The sequence below is a fragment of the Danio rerio genome, chromosome 3 (assembly GCF_049306965.1).
Source record: "Danio rerio strain Tuebingen ecotype United States chromosome 3, GRCz12tu, whole genome shotgun sequence".
NCBI classification, from domain to species: Eukaryota; Metazoa; Chordata; class Actinopteri; order Cypriniformes; family Danionidae; genus Danio; species Danio rerio.
In genome coordinates, this window is record NC_133178.1 from 13,663,154 (window position 1) to 13,676,025 (window position 12,872).

Sequence of the window (12,872 nt, forward strand, 5' to 3'; positions counted from 1 at the left end):
GGAACATAATAAACTAATAATGGGTTAATAAGGAGAGTGGGACTAGACCCTAGTTTGACTAGTGTTAGAACAAAACTCTGCAGGGATACCGGCCCTCGAGGATCAAGTTTGCCCATCCCTGGACTAGACAATAGACAGGAGAGCACATGACACAAATAAACACCAAAAGCCATGTGCACATGTAAAACAGGATTAGAACATGTAGCCATTGAGAGAACTCATTAACCATGTGTTCACATAAACACAACACTAAAGCAAATGGCCAAAATGTAAACACCAGGCCACGTGCTTTAACAACACCAACACAAACAGAACATAAGACATGCATGTTTCATCCCAGTGCCAACCAAAACTAGACGCTGCAATGAAACACCACGCTGTATACAGAACAAACACAAACACCAGGACGAGAGCTCACATCATGAACGCGCCCAGACCATCACTCCCAAACACTCATACAAAACACACAATGACAGAAAATGAGTGCTCGACCCGAGAAAACTCAAGCCGAGCACAACACACAAGGCATAACAGGACTAGTGTCTGGCCACCGAAACAAGAGTTACCAAGACCGGAGTGGCAGAATGCTGACATCCATACAGCAGTATTAGTTTTTTATAGTATGGAAGTCAATAGTTACCGGTTTCTAACATTCTTCAAAATATCTTCTTTTGTGTTCGACATAAGAAAAAAGTCATAAAGGTTTGGAAATACTTGAAGGGAGAGTAAATAATGAGTAATTGTTCATTTTGGGGTGAACTATCCCTTTAACAAACCATTTAATTGTCCCTTTTGCCTCAAAAAAACTCATATTTTGCTGCTTGTTATTAAGTCATCAAGGATGTAGAATAAGGTCATGCAGAATATATAGTGTATAAAGTCAAATAAACAGCCAATATATTAATAATAATTGTGAGAATTTGTACTTAAACTAAAGTGTCACCGCATTTTAAAAATCTGCTAAAACATTAGATATTAAGTGTTAAAACAATTAAGAATTACAGAACAAAATGGTGTATTTCTGTGGCATTTATGCCCCAAGCTCGGGTCCATCTCTAACTCTATACTAACAGACTCTGACATTTCTTAATCAGCTTCACAAGCAAGTCTGTCTCTGGGTCGGTAGTTTAATGCATGCTAGTGGCACTCACCTGCCTCATGCTTTCTTCTTTGTACGTAAATATTTCTGTCTATCTTCTATTCTTCCTCTCACCTTTGCCTGTATCATTTTTGTCTCTTTACCTTTTCTCTTCTGCTGTCCCCTTCTCTCTCTTGTCTTTCCGCCATGTTTCAAACGCTGCAGGACTGAGATGGAGTTGTATGCCAGTCTCCCGCGGAGGTATTTCTTGTCGTCTGATTCCCTTCCTGTAAAGTCTGATTCACTTCTTGCAGTCTGATTCACTTTGAGCTGTGCTGTCTTATGTGTTTTCCTTTACTAAGACACCCTGTAGTCTCCAATCAGTGATGATTTTGGGTGAACTATATATCTATATTTTTATGTGATAGTAGCATTAGCATTTTTGAGGTAAATAAACAATAATGAAATATATCCAAATAAGTTTGCATTGTTAGTGTTCATGAATTTGATGTTTCTAAAACATATATATGTTTTTATTAGCTTGTTTTGATATATTTTGGCATATGGCAACAACTTTGTGTATTTGAAAGTGAGGACAGTGCTATTTTTAAAAATATTGTTACACAATTTGTGAATTTACCATATACACTACTCTTAATACTTAGTACATGTGCTGTACCAAAGAAAGTCCACTCTCGGTAATTTATTAAATAAATCCCAGAAGAATTTAAAAAGTCTTTAGTTTACTGTAGTAAAGGCTAAAGTATATTCTGGTAATTACGATTAGTTCATAGTTACCTATGATACCACATTATGTAGTGTAATTCATTATTGAAGAGTTGTAAATATATTGACAATATAATATTCATTCCTAAATATTTCCCTTTACAACAAATTACTGATTACTATAGTATTTTAAATGCAAAAAAATGGCTTTATTAGCCTTTTTGTTTTTGCTGTTATGTACTATCATTTGTTTCTGTTCTGAATATTATTTGCAGAAAAAAATTGAACGGAACAGTTCTGCCTCGTTTCTTTGAAAGTTTTATTGATCACTAAGATATGATTGACTTGGATTTAAGTTGCTCCGATTTAAAAATGAAAATTACAAAAATATCTTAGATGTATTTTTTTATTGCAAATACCACAAAGGTCACCCTGCACAACTAACTAAAATGTAGATTTTGTAACAACACTAATCTCACAAACACTAAGAATAAAATGGACTAACGTAGGTATACCTTTAAAAATCCTAGTTGTGAATATGGGAGGCTGAAAATAGGCATTCCATAACATTCTGTCTCCAGTGGTGAAGTGTAACTTGAGAACCCGAGCATGGATCCAGAGGTGGCGGATCCACAATGGATAAAAAAAAAATAAAGGAGTTTATTTGTAACTAAAAGGGCATCAACGAGCTTCCATCAACAAAATACCTTAGCGTCCCACCAGTGCTGATATACAGCCATATCGCACTGCTACAAGTGTGATGTTGGGTTTAAACAACAGTTTGACGCCACAGTCATGTATATAAATAAGGAAATCAAACACGGAAAGTTTAAAAACCCCTTTTGATTAGGAACTACTTTTTTTATGCCATTTATACGCATCTGCAGCTGATGTCAGAACAGTAGAAGCCATTACTAATTCACAACATCACTTTAGAGCTAGTGTTTGAATGACTCTATATAGCGTAATGTCTAAAGTGTTGACAAAACAGCTTTGTGGAGATGTTTTCAACAAGAAAACATCTCCATATATGATTTTCTTCATTATTTGTAGTGTTTATTCTTCATTAGTTGTAGTTCATTATTTATTGCTGATGATTGTATATGTGATACAAATAAATCAATAGAGATCAAACAGAATCAGGCTCCCTTGACCTAAACACTCATAATGCATTGTTCTATACCTTCTGATGATCCATTAGAATAGTTGTCATGGTAACTGTAGTGTGCACCCAAATATCATGGAATTGAGATTTCATTCAAGCGATTCCTGAATTGTTTTTTTTTTTATGTTAGTTATTTACAGTACTCAAACCTGTAACATAAATTAAAATAAATTGCTCTCTCTCTCTTTGCTCTTTTAGCTCCAACAAGCGTAAATCTATTGATGACAGTGAGATGGAGAGCCCAGTGGATGATGTCTTCTACTCGGGTCGTTCTCCTGCCCCGGGAGCGTCACAGCCCAGCGGCTGGCCCAATGATGTCGATGCAGGTATGACCGCTTTACCCAGCAGCCCTCTGGCTCTTCACACACTGCATTTGATCTTCACTTATCTAGACAACTGATGTCCAAACAGTAAAGTTCTTTATATTTATACCAACGCTTTATTTATCTTAAAGTCAGTATGAACCAGAAGCTCACTGAGACTTTTATTTTAGTATGTTGATGTACATCCAACTGAAATGGAATATTGAGTAGGGGTCGGGGCTTTCCTTTTGCGCATCATTCCCTACAGTAAGAGGGGCATGGTTAAGAATATTGTGGCTGAAGCCATCAAACTGATGTCATCAGAGAAGAACTGACACTCCGCCGAAGAAAGTGGTCAGACTTTGATTGAAGATTACCAAAACACACTCTTTTTGTTACACAAATTAATTGTTTACTTAAAGAATAACAGTTTGCTCAGTTATAGCAAAATAAACATCGGAAATTTTGATTTCATGTGTACTTTAAGAGTAAAGTCAAGCCGTGTGGGGGGAAAATAATTCAGTATTGTCTCTTAAAGGCTATTTTTTTCCTGTGTGCCATTTACTCAGGCAGAACTAAACTGTAAAATTAATAGTCAGATTCAATCAAGACTCATGTTTGTGCTGTAAAGTACAGTGGATTTGAGCTGTGTGAAGAGTCAGAATTTTAATTTTATTCGTTAAACTTTTAATCTGTTGTTTTTTTAGGCTTTTGTTTTTGCAGTGCTTTGCCCACCACACTAATATATACATATATGCAGTAAAAACCAATTTAATAGCACTCCATAAAATTTTATCAAGTATTTCCCAAGTGCTGATTAAAGCAGCAACATTTGTGAGTACATTTTTAAACATACACTACCAGACAAAAGTCTTGTTGCCTATTTAAGTTTTAGGAGCAACACATAACTTGACTTCTAAGTGATCAGTTGGTATCAGAAGTGGCTTATATAAAAGGCAAATGCCTCTAGATTACACTTATTTTACCAAAATAAAATATGATCATGCCTTGATTTTTAATGATTTAATTAGGACAGAAAGGTCTGACTTTGCTTAGACAAAAATCTTGAGAAAGAAATAATGTACAGTATAGAATATAAAGTCATGGTGCAGTGGAAAAAGAATTGATATTGTGTATGACTCCCGTGAGCTTTGAGCTCTGCATTCATCCATCTCTGCAATGACTCAAATAACTGATTAATAAAGTCATCTGGAATGGCAAAGAAAGTGTTCTTGCAGCACTCTTTGCAGGATTCTTTGGATTCCTCTTCAATGCCTCCTCCTTCATCTTACCCCAGACTCAATAGTGTTCATGTCTGGTGACTGGGCTGGCCAATCCTGGAGCACCTTGACCTTCTTTGCTTTCAGGAGCAAGTATGAGAAGGAGCGCTATCCTGCTGAGGAATTTGCCCTCTCCAGTGGTTTGTAATGTAATGGGCAGCACAATTGTCTTGATACCTCAGGCTGTTGATGTTGCCATCCACTCTGCAGATCTCTTGCACGCCCCCATACTGAATGTAACCGCAAACCATGATTTTTCCTTCACCCATACTTGACTGTTTTCTGTGAGAATCTTGGGTCCATACGGGTTCCTAAAGGTCTTCTGCAGTATTTGTGATGATTGGGATGCAGTTCAACAGATGATTCATCTGAAAAATCTACCTACTGCCACTTTTCCAAATGATCAAATAGAATTCAAGTTATTATTTGTTACTCTTACAACTGGGATTGAAGACAAGAATTTTGTCAAGTAGTGTTAGAGATTTAATAACTGATTTCTTGTGTCTTTGCCATGATCACAGCATATAATATTTTATGCAAGATACTAGTATTCAGATTAAAGTGTGATTAATTAGGTTAACTTGGCAATTTTGGTCGATTAGATAAGCTATATTGATCTTTGCTATTTTACATTTATTTTTAAATTCAGATTTTTCAAATTCAGTTTTCATACAGAATTTCACTATATAAAAGAGGTTGTTTAATACTTTTTAAATTGAGTTTTTTCTTACATTTTTACCTCTTTGTATTATTGGATTTAATTGCTTTATATCTTGATTTGTATATTTCTTTTTCAGTTTTCTTTTTATTTTAGGTTTTGAATGTCAATTGTTGAAATACTGTATGTATTGTGGTAACCATTGTGCCTTCCAAAATGTTATGGAATTGAATTTCATTGAAGAAAATAAATTGCCTCATAACTGTGATTATGTTTTTTGGAACTATGGTTACCTTGATATTTTGTGTGGAAAAGCATATATTGTGTTGCATAATGAGCAGACAGTTCATTTTAGCAGTTCTAATGTGATGTTGGTTTTTATCTATTTTATTTTATTTTCTCGCACTGGTCACTCAATAAATTAAAGCAAATATTTCAAATGTTCAAGTGCCAATGCCACATACACATACTAATTATAATAATATACATAAGTATACACAATACACATGTATTTATTATATAAATACAAGCTTTTATCTTGGATGCAGTTAATCACAATTAATCGTTTCACAGCACTAGTATTTTTTTCATGCATACTTTTTAATCTGGAAATAACAAAAGTCATGTTTATGTCATTCCACCTACTATTGATCACTCCGATCTCACATACTAGCCTACACAGAAATGATACAAATGCAACGCAGCCAATGCTTATTAGAAATTCTGCCCCAGCACTCATGCTCTATCAGATGCTCACTGACCAGTCTTCAGAATTTAAGCGATGCTCGTCTATGACATCATGATGTTTTTATTCTTTAAAGTGTGTACTATATAGTGCTTAAGATGATTTCCAAAATCTCTTCATCTCTCGTCTCATTGCTAACTCTATTCTCTTCCCCTGTTTGGGTTTTTTCAGTGCAACACCATTTGGCCAGTATGCAGGAGAGGAAGATAAAACACGAATCCGATGGCGTGCAGTTTCCTTACCATGGTTAGACCACATTACCCTCATATTATATTTACATATATACATTTACTGCTGTATTTACCACACACACACACACACTTGTGTCTTTTATCACTGTCTCTCTCTGCTGCTCTTCTGTCTGGTTTGCTGTTTTCTCAGAGGTGGCGGGGGTGAATGTGCTTTCATTTGGTTTCTGTTCTTCACAAAAAATCTGTCTCTCTGTACGTCATTGCGTGTGTTTCATTCTGCCGCCGGATCCCTGCAGACCCGAGCAGAAGTCCAAACTATGATTTTCATGGCATTACCAAACATAAACACTCGCGAACGTGGCTATTGTGTTTGTGCAGAGCAGCAGGCTTGTGTCGATTTTTTTTTTTTTTTACTTAGCCTTTTTTGTTTGTTTGTTTCTCCTCCATGCAGGATTTATTCTAATGAATGTGTGTGCATAAAGGGGTTTATGTGCTGTGAGCAATATTTCAGCTGTTTATTCAGTGCGCATATGAGATCTCGGGGCTGTAGGGTGTTGAAACGTGCTCTGTGTGAGTGCAAATATGAGCTCAATTTCGCAGCTCATTGCGTTGTGTAAATTGTTAGAAATGTGATTTGTAACACAACACCAGGTGTACTGTATGTCTCGGGTCAGTTTTGGGTTTCTGCTCGATTGTTGTTTGGCAGATTTACATGGTTATGCTGAGCAAGTGAAGGTTATAGCTAGCTTCTAGAATCAATTGTCATAAATATGTCATAAAATTAAGTATAATGTTTTTTTTTTTAAATCAAACATATTTATACACATTTTCAATTAGGTAATGTAATTTACCTTTATATGCTTATACATATATATGCTTACACATACAGTTAGGTCCATAAATATTTGGACGTCAACACAATTCTAATATTTTTGGCTTTTTACACCAACATGAGGGATTTGAAATGAAACGAACATCATATGCTTCAACTGCAGAATGTCAGCTTTAATTTGAGGGTATTTACATCCAAATCACGCTGTAGGAATTACAACAGTTTGCATATGTGCCTCCCACTTGTTAAGGGACCAAAAGTAATTGGACAGAATAATAAGACTATATATATATTTGTATTGTATTTTAATTTAACATATTGTAATGTAAATTCAATATTTGTATGTTTTATATGCAGTACATTTATTTTAATTTAGTAGTATTGCTATTATTATTATTATTATTATTATTATTATTAATATTAACAATAATATTGTTATTATTATTGATAAGGTGGCAGTTAATTGCCAGTGTATACAGCAAAAAGTGTTGTTTTATTATATTACATCTTAAAATTATTTATTTACTATTTTTGCATTTGTTTTGTAAAATAATAATAATAATTGATAATGTATTGGAACATATTTTGTATATTATTAATGTATATTTTTATATATGATATTGATATTTTAATGCATTCATTTTATTATTGTAGATCTTTAAAATAAAGTCAATAAATATTATTAATTTATTAAAATCAACCAATGCACGTTTAATTAGGTCATATATAACACATGTATATTATTAAAGTCAACAAATATGATTAAAGTATTGAAAATCAAGCAATGCATGTTTAATTAGGTCAGATATTATACATGTATATGATTATATTATAAATGGATATTTTATAGGTATGTTTGTTTTTATACATGTTGTGATATAAAAATTTAAAATGATTACATTCACTAAATATGCATTTATTGTTTGTAAAATAATAACAGTAAAAATAATGTATTTTAAAATAGTGTATATATTATGAATGTATAGTTTGTATATGATATTTTAATGCATTAATAATTGTATATTTTAAAATAGATTTTTACTAAATTAAATATGCTATTGATGTTTTATAAATTTTTTCTATATTTTATACACACATTTTATTAGATTTTATGTTATAAAATGCATTTATAATATTTATTATTATTGGATGGTATTTAAATTACATACAATATATATTATGTTGATATAATAAATATTTTTAAATTATTTTAATGCGTAACGTTATTATATATATTAAATATTTGTATTTTTTTACAGTACATTTATTTTAATCAAAGTAGTACTGCTATTATTATTATTGAGTATGTGGCAGTTAATTGCCAGTAAAATAAATGCTGTTTATTTATTTATTTGTTTATTTATCATGTATATACATATTTATTTCTCTTTCTATATCTTTTCTCACTCCCAAAATACATGAAAGCAGATGATTCACGTTGACTTAAATGGCACAGACATTTGAATGCAACTCTATCACCCCCTCAAGTCCACAAAAACAGATTAAGTAGGCACAGCCCCTGAAACACAAGAATGCATGCTAAGTATGTGTGTGTGTGTGTGTGTGTGCGAGAGAGAGAGCTTGTGTTCAGGCCCGAGGCTCCGTCTTCATCTAATCACATCACTGCGGCCCACGTCATCATAAACACATCCTCATCTAGAGGAACATGGGTAAATCCCACCAAAAAAAAATGCCAGCATGCTCAGGTGCTCCGTGTGTCATGGGAATAAACACACACACACACACACACACACACACACACTCTCTCACACACACAGTCCAGATGGCTGCTCCATGTGTCGACAGCGCTGGGTTACAGGAGACATCTGTTCCGCTGCTGATGGCGATGGTGGCGCTTCGCTCCAAAGGTGATTCACTACCTGAATGAGGCTCTGGCTGAGCAGAGAGGGTGAATCTGGTGTCGCAAACCAGCAGCCATTCATACACGTATTCTTCATCATGCTGCACTCTCCTTCACCTACGTACGCTGTGCTGCTCCGTCTGTCTGTGCATCTGCTTCTGACACATCTGTTCATGTTGAGAAGATCACACAGGGAATGAATGAAAGAGTGAGTAAATAAATGGCTGAATAAATGGGTGAGTTATATAAATAAATGAATGAGTGAACAAAGGAGTGATGGAGCGAATGAATGAGTGGTGAATGAATGAATGAATAAATGAATGAGTGAGTGAGTTAATTAATGAGTAAGTGAATGAATGTAAGAGTGAGTTATAGAATGAATGAATGAATGAATGAATGAATGAATGAATGAATGAATGAATGAATGAATGAACGACTGAAAGAAAGAAAGAAAGAAAGGAAAGAAAGAAAGACAGAGTGAATGAGGGAACTAATGAGTGAATAAATGGATGTTATTATTTTAGAATGACTAAGTGAATGAATGAATTAGTGGGTGAGTGCACTAAGTGAATGAGTGAACTAATGAGTAAATGGATTGAGTGAACTGAGGAGTGAGTTATATATTTAATTATTGAAGGAGTGAATGAATGAGTAAATAAATGAGTGATGATTGAAAAAATGAACGATTGTGTTACTGAATGTGTAAATTAATATAAATGAATGAGTGAATGTATGCGTGAGTTGAACAAATGATTTAAATGAGTGAGAGAATTTATGAGGGAGTGAATAAGTTATATATTCAATTATTGAATGAATGAGTAAATTAGTGAGTGACTGAATGAGTAAACCAATGAATGAGTGCATGTGTGAGTTATATCATTGAGTGAGTGGAAGAATAAATGTATTAGTGAATGAATGAGTGAATTAATGAGTGAGTGAATTAATGAGTGAGTGAATGTGTGAGTTATATAATTATTAAGTGAGTGAAGGAATGAGTGAGTGAAGTTAGCTATTGAGTGAGTGAGGGAGATATGTATTTAATTATTAAATGAATGGGTAATGAGCAATTGGACTAGGTAATGAGTGAAATAATAAATGAGAGGGTTATACAATTAATGAATGTGTGGATGAACGAAAAACTTCAAACTAGATGAGTTATCGAATTAATGAGTGAACAAATGAGGGAATGAGGGAATTATGTAATAATAGAGTAAGTATATGAGTAACTTAATAAATGATTTAGCTAATGAGTGAACGAGTGAGATGTATAATTAATTATTAAATGAATGAGTGATTGGACTAATAAGCAAATGGATGTTAAATGGATGAACTACTGAGTGAGTTATACATTTAATGAATAAGTAAATGAACGAAAAACCAAATTAGATGAATTATTGAATTAATGAGTGGGTGAAATGAATGAGCAAAGTAATGAGTGGGTTATTTAATTAAAGAGTAAGTAAATGAATGAATAAGTGAGTTAGCTAATGAGTGACTGAATGAGTGAGATATATAATTAATTATAAATTAATGAATAACGAGTGATTGAACTAATAAGTGAATGAGTGGACTAATGAGTGAGTAAATGAGTTGTTAAAACCTAATAAATTATTAAATGAATGAGTGGGTGAAATAAGTCAATGAGTGAGTTATAAAAAAAATTTGTAAATAAATGAGTGATGATTTGAAAAAATTAATGATTAAGTTACTGAATGAGTAAATTAATATGAATGAATGAGTGGAATGTATGTGTCAGTTGAACAAATGATTTAAATGAGTGAGAGAACTTATGAGGGAGTGAATAAGTTATATATTTAATTATTGAATGAATGAGTGAGCAAATGAGTAAATGAATGAATGATTGAATGAACAACTTCAAACTTAATGAATGGTTGAATGAATGAGTGGGTGAAATAAGTCAGTGAGTGAGTTATACAATTAAGTGAATGAATGAACCACTTCAAACTTAATGATTTATTGAATGAATGAGTGGGTGAAACTTATTGAATGAATGAGTGTGTGAAATAAGTCAATGAGTGAGTTATACAATTAATGAGTGAAAGAATTAACCACTTCAAACTTAAAGAATTATTGAATGAATGAGTGGGTGAAATAAGTGAATGAGTGAGTTATACAATTAATGAGTGAAAGAATTAACCACTTCAAACTTAAAGAATTATTGAATGAATGAGTGGGTGAAATAAGTGAATGAGTGAGTTATACAATTAATGAGTGAAAGAATTAACCACTTCAAACTTAAAGAATTATTGAATGAATGAGTGGGTGAAATAAGTGAATGAGTGAGTTATACAATTAATGAGTGAATGAATGAACAACTTCAAACTTAATGATTTATTAAAGGAATGAGTGGGTGAAATAAGTGAATGAGTGAGTTATACAATTAATGAATGAATGAATGATTGAATTAACAACTTCAAACTTAATGATTTATTAAATTAATATATATATATATATATATATATATATATATATATATATATATATATATATATATATATATATATACTGTAATATAAAATCTACAGTATTTATGAAATGCTTTTAGTTTCAACTAAATTATACGTTTGTTTTTTCATGATGAGTAAATCTAGAACAATTTTATTAAATCTGTAACTATTTATTTTTCTATTTTATTAATTGATGAACAGAAAAGTTGTAACGGTGTGTAAGATCAGTGTAAATTCATAGTAGCAGTGATCTGTGTGACTCTCTGCTGGTTTGACTGTGCATGTGCGTGCGCGAGTGCGCGAGTGTGTTTGTGTGGTGTGAGGACTCGTCATATGTGGTGTTTTTTTCGACAGGTCAGGGTTTGTTTGTCGTCCAGCTTGTTAGCGTGGCGAGACTGGAAGGTCATGAAGCATTTGATTGGCTGCCAGTCTGCTGGAGTGTCGGGTCTGGCACTACACTGCAATAACACATAACCCATCATTTACCACACGCTCACACACACACACACACATCATCCATACTGTCACATGCTGTGACTCTGAAGCTGTTTGGCTGCCAGTGGCTTTCAGCACAGTACAGAGATGCATATGTTTACATTTAAACCTTTTTTTTTTTTAAATCTAACTCTGTCATCTCATTAATAATAGGAGTGTTGTTGTATTTGTGTGTTCATAAAAGATTGAAATCAGACATATATTAGATTTACTCACAGAACGTAGAATAAATGAGTAACCCCACACCCCCACCCCCCTGAAAATGAATATATTCTTTTCGGCTTAGTCCCTTTATTAATCATCCAGCAAATGTTTTTCGCAGCGGATGCCCTTCCAGCTGCAACCCATCACTGGGAAACATCCATAAACACTCATTCATACACATACACTTCCCAATTCACCTACTGACCTTATTCTAAAATGCGGAAGTGCGCCTGTTTTCGCGATTGTCTTAGAACTTCCGATTCAGTCGCCTACGGGAGAAATGACAAGGAATAATAAACGGCAGAAAACAGTCAAACTACTTGCCCTACAAACAAATGTTTGCATGACTATACAGACCAAGTAGAATAATATAATAAGAAAATATCAGTTTGCAACATCAAACAGCAAAACGAGCCGTTTTTAATGTCTAAAAATGAATGGAAGTGAGTGAGACCGGAAGTCTCAAGCCAAAAAGATTCAAATGGCAGCGCCCGCTCGTCAGTGAAGAATAAGGTGAACAGCTCATGTCTTTGAACTTGTGGGGGAAATCGAAGCACTTGGAGAAAACTGATTTTTATTTTGTTTTTATTCAAATTTGATGTGTTAATTTCCCCCAGCATATTCATTTGGGCGTGTTTTTTGCACTGCTCAAGTAGATATTTTAATTAGCAAATAAAATCTGCAATCTTTGGATTATTATAGAGTATTGTAGGATTTTTGTTTGCACAAAAAAAAAGACAAAATAAGCAGTTTGCACTATTTTATTTGTAGAAACTTACATATATTTTATAAACACATTTCTTATATATATATATATATATATATATATATATATATATATATATATATATATATATATATATATAT

The 12,872-nt window shown here is 33.2% G+C and overlaps 2 protein-coding genes across 51 annotated transcripts in view; one reads left to right on the plus strand and one right to left on the minus strand.

Annotated features, from left to right (window-relative positions):
• The window catches only part of nfixb (nuclear factor I/Xb), a 287,289-nt gene that overhangs the window by 243,828 nt on the left and 30,589 nt on the right, over positions 1 to 12,872 (plus strand). For 26 of the 50 annotated variants that reach the window (XM_073943520.1, XM_073943539.1, XM_073943521.1 and 23 more), the window contains 2 exon segments: positions 3,168 to 3,295; positions 6,126 to 6,200. In XM_073943520.1, coding sequence (XP_073799621.1) covers positions 3,168 to 3,295; positions 6,126 to 6,200 — 203 coding nt within the window. 50 annotated transcript variants of the gene reach the window in all.
• Positions 8,312 to 12,872, minus strand: part of nme4 (NME/NM23 nucleoside diphosphate kinase 4) — a 56,385-nt gene continuing 51,824 nt past the window's right edge. Inside the window, exon 7 of the transcript XR_012398211.1 lies at positions 8,312 to 9,005. The gene's annotated coding sequence lies outside the window, so the exon portion shown is untranslated. The remainder of the gene's footprint in view (positions 9,006 to 12,872) is intronic.